The sequence below is a fragment of the Petaurus breviceps genome, unplaced genomic scaffold (assembly GCF_028583685.1).
Source record: "Petaurus breviceps papuanus isolate PSGF00001 unplaced genomic scaffold, PetGlider_PUasm1.0 90845, whole genome shotgun sequence".
In the NCBI taxonomy this organism is placed as follows: Eukaryota; Metazoa; Chordata; class Mammalia; order Diprotodontia; family Petauridae; genus Petaurus; species Petaurus breviceps.
Genome location: NW_027187359.1, coordinates 26,055,024 through 26,067,377, shown reverse-complemented (window position 1 = coordinate 26,067,377; position 12,354 = coordinate 26,055,024). Strand labels below are relative to the sequence as shown.

The following is a 12,354-nucleotide window of genomic DNA, read 5'->3' as shown; positions in this document are numbered from 1 at the left end:
GTTCAAGACATCTTGGGAAAAAAACAAACAAACAAACAAACACACACAAACAAACAAATGAATTCAGTTTACTAGCCAATTTGAAATCATTACTTTCCAGGTCCTCTTCAATTTTTAATCAACACATTCCTTATCCCCAGGACCTCCTCTCCCCCACATAAAACTCACAATAAGTTTTTGGGTGATATTTTGCCAGTAGAAACAAATTCTAGCTTGAGATGTTGGAGGCCTTTATAAAAAAACCTGGCTGTCTTTGTATCCTTTGTCTTTTTCATCACAAACTGGCTTTAAATATCAGTGAAAAGAGCACAGACCTGGGATTCTAAAGAGCTGTTTGAACTTCCACACTAAATGTAGTAGCTGTGTACCTTGGGCACATCTCGTCTCCTTTCTGGACCTCGGTTTCTTCTATAGAATAACAATCATAATACTTATGCTGCTCACCTTGAAGGGGATGTTGTGAAGAAAGTGTGTAAGTGCTAGAAGAATGAGAGCTGTTGATGTTATTTTGGGGATAAAAATTTTTGGACTACCTGCCTCAGGAGCCTGTTATGAGGTTCCTATCAGACAATGGATGTAAAGTGCTTAGTAACCCTAAAATGCTAAGGCAAGTTGTGATTATGGTTGTGTTGCTATCCCCATCATTTAAATCTTTTTTTTTTTTTGATGGAACTCAGGTGAAAATAGTCATGAGACAAGTTGGTAGCCTGCTATTATCCTTAAATAGTTAACAGTCTACATACTATTATACAAGCAGGGAAAGTAATTGATTTTTTTTTTAAATTAAGTTAAAGTATTAGGATGTAAGCTCATCTCTTGGAGGCTCATTGGAAGCATCTTAGGGACCACTCTGGTAGCAGACTGGAGGACAGGGATGACTTGGGCTTCATTCTGTTCCCAGAGGGCTTTGATTTCTTCTACTGGGTTTTGTTCTTAAATTTTTATGGCTCAATGTTATATTAAATTTTATGGATCGATGTTATGTCTGGGCGGTTGTGGGTAACGGTTCTTTCTGTGATAAAATGCTCCAGCACAGTTTATTTGTTGAATTCCCAATGACATTTTGAGGATTATATTTGTTATATAGAGATTTGTAATGTGTTTATATTGTTAGTGTTGATATTTGGAGCAGCTCTACTGGATTGATTTAATTTGAGTAAATAACACAGTTGTTAAATCATGGTTAATAAGAGGAGCTGAGAGGAAATAACTGGATTTACCTAAGAAAGCAAGGGGCATTTCATCAGTACAGGAGATTCTGAAGGAATGAAGGACCCTGCTTGTGAAGGGATTGTAACAGTTAGTGGGGGTGACAGGATGGGGTAGACTGTGAGGCAAAACTCTTTAGAAGATATAGTGAGAAAAGATTGGTGGAAAAAAGGAGTAGGAGGCAGTGGAGATGGGCTGTCCACACTAATTAGTCTGGATAAGCACTTGATTATGCAAATGATCTTCCCCTCTCCTTTCCTCTCTTCCTAATTTTCTTCCCTCCCTCCTTCTTTCCTTCATCCCTCTCTTCCCTCTCTCTTTTCCTCCCTCCTTCCCTCCCTCCATCCCTCCATTCCTTCCTTCCTTCCTTCCTTCCTTCCTTCCTTCCTTCCTTCCTTCCTTCCTTCCTCTCTCTGTCTGGCTCTTTCTCTCTATCTCTCCATTCTCAAGATTTTCTTGATCTTCATAACTCTAAATATGTACAGCAGGCACATAATAAATGTTTATTGATTTTTTTTCTAATTGACTTGGAGATTATAGGGAAGACTTCAAGGAGTGTGGCAACCATAACATTTACTAATCTGATGGTAACCCATGATAATGGGGCCCTGTAAGAGAGCTAAATTCAAATACAAGTCCTATTATTATCCTTTTAAAATCAGAAAACTGAGGATCAAGGATGTGGTGAAATTACCTTAGGGTTACATAGCTAATGTGTGGTGGAACCAGACCTTGAATCTAGGGATCCTGATTCCAAGTCTTTCTTTGCATTTCACCATACCATAATCACTTTTCAATCATACGAACAAACAACTTTACACTTGCTCTAAATGGGAAAATCTTTATTTTGTGCTAGAGTTGTGATTGGAAATGGAATTTTCCCCAAGTTCATGCTTGTGGGGAATAAATAGAGGCAAAAGCAGTGGTGAAGTGGCAAGTATTTAACAACCAGCCCTGGAGGGTGGGGTGGGGAATGTAGGCTGGGCACATTTTGAAAGTTTAATCTTCATTACTAACATTTTCTCCATGACTTTCTTAAGTATAGACAATTAACAAAACAATAAATCAAGCCCTGATTGTAGCTTTCTGGTTTCTGTGGCGTAAATAGTACCATAAAAATTTTAACAACCATCTCTTGTGAGCCAGTATAAGCTGGATCCAGTACAACAATGGTCAAAAGCATTGATTTTGGGGGGTGGGGAGTGGGGCATTCTGTTTATCTGAATATCCATGCTCTCATCTGACTTTGAATTATTCAGTGGAAAAGAAGATGCCAGTGTTCTTAATCAGTGGTAAGAGTATGGTAAAAGAATGTTGGTAAATGTTGTCAATTCATATTTGATTAAGATGATTCATTCATTCAATCATTGTCATTCATCCACTCATTTCATTCATTTGTTGATTAATTGATTGATTCCTTCAACCAGTATTTAGTAAGTATCTGTTATGTACAAGGCCTTGTGCTAGGCACAGTGGCGGGCTTCAGTTAAAATTCTGGCTCTCCTGATAACTTGTATGAAATTAAGTAAATCACTTCTTCCTGTGCCTTAGTTTCTTCATCCATAAATGAGGACTAGATGATCTTGACATTTTCTTCTAACTTCTAAAATACTATGATTTTATGAAAGGATGTCTATCTCCTGATGAAACTTATAATAACAATAACAAAAATAATAACTTCATCAAAATACACAAAATATTAAAAAAAATGAGATTATAGCAATAACACAGTGCTATAAGGTTTACAAAGGGCTGTACATATTTTCTTATTTGATACTCAAAACAGACCTGTGAAACAGGTGTTATTATTGCTTCCATTTTACAGATGAGGAGAAGTGATTTTCCCCTAGTAACACAGCTGATAAAGAGTCAGCTGCAAGATTTAAACATATATCTCTTCTGATACCAAGTCTAGTGTGTCTCTACCATGAGAGACAAATTACAAATATTAGCAATAAAAAAATAAAACATAATATATATGACAGAAGTTTGAATAAAGTATTACAAAAGGCCACACAGTTAGTAAGTGTTAAGTGTCTGAGGTTGGATTTGAACTCAGGTCCTCCTGACTCCAGGGCTGGTACTCTATTCGCTGCACCACCTAGTTGCCTCTGTCATTCACATTTTCTCCATTACTTTAATTAAATCTAGACAATCAACAAAGTAGTCAATCAAGCCCTGATTTGTGGTGTTTCCCAATTTCTGAGGTGCAAATGCTTACACTGAAAATTTATAATTGGCTCTCTCTGAGCAGGGGCTGGCTCCAGTCTCCTCCTCATTGTATCTATCAGTATTTACCCTATGGTATATTAAGGCATCTTAGTTATAGTGAAAATCATATTGATTTCATGGACTCTGAAAGGATCTGGGAGATCCCCAGTGGTCTCCAGACCACACTTTGAGAGCCAATGGAGTAAGTGATCTAGGATTCTTGGATTCCGATCCAGAAAGTACCTTGGGTTTATCTAATCCTACTTTGCCTCACTTACAGTTCCCACCGAGGGAAAGGGGACATAGCTAGGAAGGGGAAGAGCTGAGATTTGAACCCAGGTCCTATGATTTCAAATCCAATGTTAATATTCTATGATTATAGTTCTTGGATGTTTAGTTTCAAATATTTTCAGCCCATAGGAGTGCATGTGCGTGTGTGCATGTGTGCGTATGTTGGGAGGAATCATGGTGGGTTCACCCTTGCTTCTGTATATAGCTCTTTGTATTTGGCTGTATATGTGTAAATGCTGACTCTTTAGTTGCTGCCAGCCTAACAGTCTGGGAGGGAGTGTGGAGGAATTGTTGTTTATCACCCCCTGTTGAAGTGGAAGCTCATTCTCTTTGGTTGCAGAAGCCACAAGTTGTTTTAAAAATAGTATTTATATCTTTTATTTTTATAATATAATTTTTCTTCTGGATATACTCCCCTAACCCCTCCCTATCATATCCCAGAAATTCTCCTTCTCTCATAGCAAAGAGAAACTGTTTATCAAAACCACCTAATAGAATGACGTGACTGACAGTATGTACAAATTTCTGGCCTGGTGGTTTTCTACTTCTCTTTCAAGATGAGGGAGGGACATTCATGGTCAAGACTGGTTACATAGTTATTCAGAATTTTGGTTTCTTTTGAGCATTATTTTCATTTACCTTATTGTAATTACTGTCTGGGCAGCTAGGTGGCACAGTGAATAGAATCCCTGGCCTGAAGTCAGGAAGATTCATCTTCCTGAGTTCAAATTTGGCCTCAGCCACTTACTAGCTGAGTGACTGTGGGCAAGTCACTCAATCCTGTCTGCTTAGTTTCCTCATCTGTAAAATCTGTAAAAATGAGCTAGAAAAGTAAATGGCAAACTATTCCAGTATCTTTGCCAAGAAACCCCAAATGCGGCCATGAAGAGTCTGAAACAAACACATCAGGGCTTGATTTATTTTTCATCATCTAGACTTAAGAAAGTGTTAACAATGCATAGATTAAACTTTTCAACTGTATGGGTACTTCTTTTCCAGAAAGTCAATATGTAGACATTTAAAAGCACACACTTGCTTAGGATTATAGGATCAAAGACAGAGCTGGCAGGGACCTCAGATGCCTTTGAGTTCAATCTCTCATTTTATGTTAGCGGAAACTGATACCCATAAAGATTAAATGACTCGACCAGCATGACTGAGGCGGAGTCTAGTACTCACTGTGCCATCTAGCTGCCTCTAACATTCCATTCCGATGTTAGGAATGCCCTCTCTTTCCCATTTATCTAGATCCTTCAAGAATAAAGTTCAGGTGGCCCCAGAGAAGCAAAGAAAATGTTACCCTCCTTCCTTCACTTTAGAAGTGGGGAACTATGGGTATAGAATACTGCATATTCTATCAGACAAGATGCTGTGTTTGTTAATTTTGCTCAACTGCTTTTTTCCCTTTCTTTTAAAATCTTTGACTAGGAGAAGGAAGAGGGTCATATTCAGAAGGGAATGTGATGTAATAACAAAAGGCATTAATAAAAAATATCAAGTTAAAATAAAATAGAAGGTGCAAGTTCAAGTCCTCCCACCTACAGGGGGCCTTCCTTAAGAGTAACAAGTTACCTATTTCTTCATCCTGTGAACCTTGATTGTATTTATTATCAGACTAGTCTTGTGGCAATTGTACCCATTAGGCAGTTTGATAAATGTGGTGCTGAATCTCAGAAGAGAGGTCTTGATGAGAGTTAGGCCAGAAATTTGTACATACTGTCAGTCACATCATTCTATTAGGTGGTTTTGATAAACAGTTTCTCTTTGCTATGAGAGAAGGAGAATTTCTGGGATATGATAGGGAGGGGTTAGGAGAGTATATCCAGAAGGAAAATATATTATAAAAATAAAAGATATAAATACTATTTTTTTAAAAAGCAATTGGGGTTAAGTAACTTGCTCGAGGTTACATGGCCAGGTATTTCTGGGTGGGTGCTAAGTGTCTGAGCCCGGATTCAATCCCCCAGGTCATCCCGACACTGGAGGCGGTGCTCTCACTCGCTGTGCTACCTGGCTGCCCCTATAAATACTATTTTTAAAACAACCTGTGGCTTCTGCAACCCAAGAGAATGAGCTTCCACCTCAACAGGGGGTGATAAACAATAATTCCTCCACATCTTGCATAGGGGGTGATAAACAATAATTCCTCCACACCTTGCATAGCAATGATAGCCTCAACTCGGGGAATGTATGAGATCCCTGGAAAAGAGAAGAGAACCAAGCATCCATGTTTCAAGGATAAGTAGAGAAAGAAGAGGCAGCACAGGAGATAGAGGACTCATGAGAAAGAAGAGAGAGCAGCGGCATGTAAGCCAAAGAAGGAGAGGGTTTCTAAGGAGGGGATTGTTGTTCAGTGTCTGACACTTTGTGGCTCTGTATGGGGTTTTCCTGGCTAAGATACTGGAGTGGGTTGCCATTTCCTTCTCCAGTGAATTAAGGCAAACAGAGGTTAAGTGACTTACCCAGGGTCACACAGCTAGCGAGTGTCTGAGTCTGGATTTGAACTCAGGTCTTTCTGAATCCAGGCCCAGTGCTCTAGTCATTGAGCCACCTAGCTACCTAGAAGAGATGGTGGCCTATAATTCCAGGTTCAATGTTTTGGTAACTGCTTGTTTCAATATATGCTGGCTCTCAAAATCATTTTCTGGAATTAACATAGAATAAGATCATAGTACTCTAATCAATGTAATCAGAGCTATTTAGAAAAATATGTAAGAGTCAAGATTTGAGGGGAGGGGTTGACAATTTTAAAGTAAGCATTAGTAATGGATTGGATATTAAACTTTACAAAAACATGGTGCTTCTAATAGCTAGCATTTATATAGCAGCTTAAGGTTTACAAAATGCTACATAATTATTATATCATGTTATCCTCATAATAATTCTGGGAGGACCGAGAGGAAGATGCTATTATTATCCCCATTTTACAGTTAAGGAAGCTGAAGTTGACTTGCCTAGGGTCACATAACTAGTGTCTGACGCTCGATTTTAACCCAGGTCTTCCTGATTCTAGGCCCAGTATGCAGAGGTGACATAGCAAGGAAGACATGAGGGATTGAGAGAAGCATGGGAGGATCTATACAAACTGACATCAAGCAGAACTAGAAAAATAGTTTAGACAATAATTTTTGTTGCTGTTGAGTCGTTTCAGCAGGGTCCAGCTCTTCCACCCTATTCACAGTGCCGCCTAGCTGCCCTTGTGCCCTTAGCTGTCCTGATCTGTAGTGTTTACCAGTTTCTGAGATGTAAATATTTATACTAAAAATTTAACAGTTGACTCTCCTGGGTCAATTCTAGCTGACTCCAACACACCCCATCCTATGTACAAAGGCTTAGTCAGGAGAGGGAAAAGGATGTTAGGGAGACAGTAAGTGGACCATTCCGCTGGAGCAAAGGGATATCATAGAAAGTGTCTGATATTTAGGATTGTCTAACAATGCAATGAACTACCTTAAGGTAGCAAGCTTCCCATCACCAGAAGAGCTAATGAGAATAAAACATTTAGAACTAGAAAAGAACTTAGAAACCTTAGTTCACCTCATCATTTTACATACAAAGAGACAGGGGAACCAGATAGAGAAAGTAACTTGTCCAAGGTTTCAAAGGCAGAAAGTAACAGAGCCAGGATCTCAAACTGGGGGGTTGGGGGCGGGGAGAGAAGGTCCTGTATTCTTAGATATTGGCATAGTGACCTCAAGTAAAGAAGGAATAACTATCTCTCAGGAATGATGTAGAAGGCATTCCTTTGTGGGTGGGAGTTTGGACTCAGTGACCTTTAAGATGACCTCTAATTCTACGACAATGATTGTATGGGCAGGAGGAGATAACTTTGGAAAGGTAGGCTGGGGCCATGTTGTGGAGAGCTTTAATTATCAGGCTAAAGAATTTGGACTTAAAGGGTAGCTAGGTGGCACAATGAATAGAACACTGGTCCTGGAGTCAGGAGGACCTGAGTTCAAATATGACCTTAGATATTTGACATACTCACTAGCTGTGTGACCTTGGGCAAGTAACTTAACCCCAATTGCCCTGTCTTCCCTCCTCTAAAAAGACAACCCCCCCAATAATCCCCCCCCAAACCCCAAGAATTTGGACTTAATTCAGTAGGTAATGGAGAGTCAGTGAAAGTGTTTGAACAGGATTGTGAAATAATGAAAGTGATGTCTTATGAAGATTAATTTGGTAGTATGAGCTGTGGCTATCTCCAATTTATTCCATACATATCTTGTTTGCATTTGCAGATTTCATGTTGTTTCCCCCAACTGACTGTAAGATTCTCAAGAGCAGGGACTATTTTTTGTTTGTCTTTGCCTTTGATCTTTCTTTGTATCCCCATCACTTAGCACAGAGGCAGTCAGATAATAGGAGCTTAATAAATGCTTATTGACTTGCTGACTTGACTAAAAGTATTGAGATCAGTTAGGATATACTGAAATAGTGCCAAAGTGGGGAATTTGAACTAGGGCGGTAGGCATGGAAATGGAAAAGATGGGATGGCTGGGAGGGACATGTGAAGGAAGAATTGAAAGGATTTAATGACTGAGTGGGGTGTGGGTGTAGATGAGAGAGAGAGGAGGAGTCAGAGATGACTCATGTTTCCCACTTGGGTGACTGGAAGGATGGTCAAGATGGGGGAGCTGATTTTAGAGAGATGAACACAAAGGAAACAAAAACAAACAACACAAAGGAGTTTACATGTAATTAAGTGCTGAATTGTGTGGTGGAAAAACAGATTAGTGTAGTGGAAAGAGCTCTTGACAATCAGGCAAAAACCAAATTCTAGTCTTGGTTTCTTTGCTAACTAGTAGTGTGATATTGAACAAATTAATTCTCCTTTCTGGGACTCAGTTTCCTCCTCTCTAAAAGATAGAATAGAACCTATATTCTTTCTAAGGTTCCTTGCAATTTGTAGATGTTCTGAAGCATAAGGAGTTAGGTTAGGTAGGACATCCTGGTGGAAATGATTATCAGGCAGTTGAACCATGGGCTTCCTTGGAGTGGATAAAATTTGAGTTGAGCTTGAATGATGGGAAACATTGAGATACTGAAGGTAGTAGGGGTTTGGGTTTAAAGAGATAGTCATTTTCAACTGAGTGTATGAGGTTTTATTTGAAACAATGTATATTTCTTTTTTTAATTAAAAGTTAATTTTATTTTTAATTTGTGAAATAAAACAAGTATTTCCATAACACCCACCAACCCTGTCAAGGAAGACCTGGCTTTAAATCTGGCCTCAGATACTTAGTAGCTGTGTGACCGTGGGCAAGTCACTTAACCCCATTGCCTCCCCACCAATGAAAAAAAAAATCATTGGCCAAGATCATATAGCCAGTAAATGGCAGAGCTGGAGCAAGGTTTTACTTACCAGTTCCGTAATTTTTACACTAAGCCCCTTGTTCCTCCAGTTCCGGCAGCTGTATTATTTTAAAGCTGGACATTCTTTTTGTATGACCCTTCATTAAGGACACAGAAGGTGTGAGATTCAAGGGTGGCATTGTAGGGATTTACAGCTAGAAGGGAGCTTAGACACCAGGCAGTCCCACCTCCTCCTCCTTAGGGGAGGAAATTGTGGCTAAGAGAAGTGACCAGCTGCCACTCAGTAGTAGTAAGGCGGAGAGTTAGCTTTCAAACTCGGCTCCTCTGCCTCCAGACTCAGGACTGGTTCCCTTCCGCCCACAGCTGCGGGAGAGGAAGCAGCAGCAGCAGCAGCCGCCGCCGCCGCCGCCGCCGCCGCCGCCTAAACCTCGCTCCCACTTGGCTCCCAGCGGTGAGCTGAGGCTGTTTTGTGCTTTGCTGAATTTCACCAGAAGAGGGTACAGTTTTGAAAGCTCTTGACGTCAGCCTGGAATTCCTATTCTGTTTAGAAGCAGCATTGGAAAAACAAACCCCTCTGATCAAGTTCTCCCTCTGAACATTTCCACTTACTGTTCCCTAGGAGTCCACAGGTCAACTCAGGAGGACCTCGAGGCAGCAGCCCCAGCCAGCAGCTCTGGAGCTGTATGCAAGGCCAATGGGGGTGACAGCCCCCAGTGAGGAAGGTTTGGATCATCTGACCCATTGAAGCCTGTCGATGACTCCTCTTTCTGTTAATCTGTGCAAAAGACAACTGGCAGTGCTTCTGGGTCCATGAAGAGACATCACTTCAGGAAGAAAAAAAAAATAGGGACCTCAAAAATCAGGAGCACCCATGCAGGAGGTGAGTTCCCTTTGCTGCTTTCCTCCATCTGAATCAAACAAAAGTAACCTTTCCTGGCTCAAGTTTCCCCTTGACTCCCTTCCTTCCTCCTTCCCTCCCTCCAGCAGCCTAGTCTTTCCCCAGCAGCCTGTTACATACCTTGTAAGCTTTGACAGATTGTAAATGCCTGCTCGGAGCCTTGCTGCTACCCCCCAGGAGTCATTCAGAGTTTCACTATGTGATCCCTGACTTGTGCTTTCATTTGTCTTCACAGAGTCGGCAGCCTGGTGAGGGCTGGGTAGAAGCGGGGAGCAGCCAAGACGGCAGGATGAATGGGGCAGGGGATTCCAGCCTGTTGGAGCTGGACACTAATGGGTCAGAAAACACTGAAGACATAGAGATTGTGGTCAATGTCGGAGGAGTGAGGCAGGTGCTGTATGGAGACCTGCTAAGCCAGTATCCAGAAACCCGGCTGGCTGAATTAATCAACTGTTTGGCTGGGGGTTACGATACCATTTTCTCTCTGTGTGATGATTATGACCCAGGGAAGAGAGAATTTTACTTTGATCGGGACCCCGATGCCTTCAAATGTGTTATCGAGGTGTATTACTTTGGGGAGGTTCACATGAAAAAAGGGATATGCCCCATTTGCTTCAAGAATGAAATGGAGTTTTGGAAAGTGGACCTCAAGTTCCTGGATGATTGTTGTAAGAGTCACCTGAGCGAGAAACGAGAAGAGCTGGAAGAAATCGCCCGCAGGGTCCAGTTGATCCTGGATGACTTGGGAGTGGACGCCTCAGAAAATCGCTGGAAAAGGTGCCAAAAGTGTATCTGGAAATTCATGGAGAAACCAGAATCCTCCTGCCCAGCCCGGATAGTGGCCATCCTGTCATTTCTCTTGATATTGATCTCATCAGTGGTCATGTGCATGGGGACCATCCCAGAGCTTCAGATTTTAGATGATGAGGGGAACCATGTGGAACATCCCACGCTGGACAGTATTGAAACTGCCTGCATTGGCTGGTTCACACTCGAGTACATCCTTCGGCTCATCTCGTCTCCCAACAAGCTCCATTTTGCTTTGTCCTTCATGAATATCATTGATGTCTTGGCCATCCTACCCTTCTATGTCAGTCTGACTCTGACCCACTTTGGGGCCCGGATGATGGAGTTGACCAATGTGCAACAGGCAGTCCAAGCCTTGCGAATCATGAGGATAGCAAGGATCTTCAAACTGGCCCGCCACTCTTCTGGGCTGCAGACCTTGACCTATGCTCTGAAACGGAGCTTCAAGGAGCTTGGGCTGCTCCTGATGTATCTGGCTGTTGGGATTTTTGTCTTTTCTGCCCTTGGCTACACTATGGAGCAGAGCCACCCAGAGACACTCTTTAAAAGCATCCCCCAATCCTTCTGGTGGGCCATCATCACCATGACGACAGTGGGGTATGGGGACATCTACCCCAAGACCACTCTAGGCAAGCTGAATGCTGCCATCAGCTTCCTCTGTGGGGTCATTGCCATTGCCCTTCCCATTCACCCCATCATCAACAACTTTGTCAGGTATTACAATAAGCAGAGGGTGCTAGAGACAGCCGCCAAACATGAACTGGAGCTGATGGAGCTCAACTCCAGTGAAGGGAGAGCCGGGGGCTCCCGGAGTGACCTGGACAATCTCCAACCACAGCAGGAAGGAAAGGAGGTCCCTTTGTGGAGCAGCAGGCTAAAGGTTTCCCACAGTGACACCTTCATCCCCCTCCTATCTGATGAGAAACATTATAGGACCCGGCTTCAGAGCTGCAAGTGAACAGCAGGGTTTGGGGGACTTTGGCCCTCCCATTTGGACACAGGACTGATGAGCTGCTACCAAGGATGTTACAGGAATTGTCATTGGGGTGCCTGAAAGCTGTTTTCTCTTCCTTCCATTCCCTTTCCTTTCCCTCTTCCTCCACCTGAAAACAAATCTTAATTACTTCTGGGCCCCATTTGGGTAAGACTTTGTTTTTATTACCTGCCAATAGTTCATGAAAGATCAAGGTCTAAGAGGTGATTAGAAAGCCAGCTCATCCCTGATGAGAAAACGAGGTGTGTTAGTTACACATTAGGCAATAGCTGTGAAATAATTTGGGTGTGCCATCCGACCAACTCTGAGTTCTGTATCTGGTCTAATAAAGCCTCCAACTCTATATACCACAAACCTGTGTTTTGGGTTCTGTCCCTGGACTTTTACCCACCACAAAAGATATTGCTTGGTTCAAATACCATAGCTGACTGTCATCCCTGAGTTGTGTGCAGTAGGTGTGGAGCCAGGGGGTGGGGGAGTATTTTTAGTCCAGATCTAATTAAAGATGTGAGCACACACTGTAGGGATATGTCAAGTTAAGGAGGTTTGCCACATTCCAGACAGCTCCATATAGATAGTAGCAAAAAGAATGCTGGACTTGGAGACCTGGGTCCATATCCTGGCTCTC

At 41.9% G+C, this 12,354-nt stretch overlaps 1 protein-coding gene across 1 annotated transcript; it reads left to right on the top strand.

Annotated features, from left to right (window-relative positions):
- Positions 1-8,993: 8,993 nt before the first annotated feature.
- KCNF1 (potassium voltage-gated channel modifier subfamily F member 1) lies at positions 8,994-12,069 on the top strand. The gene is made up of 2 exons (XM_069072252.1): positions 8,994-9,907; positions 10,161-12,069. The coding sequence occupies exons 1-2, from the start codon at positions 9,899-9,901 to the stop codon at positions 11,688-11,690; spliced, it is 1,539 nt and encodes a 512-aa protein (XP_068928353.1). The 5' UTR covers positions 8,994-9,898; the 3' UTR covers positions 11,691-12,069.
- Positions 12,070-12,354: the final 285 nt, after the last annotated feature.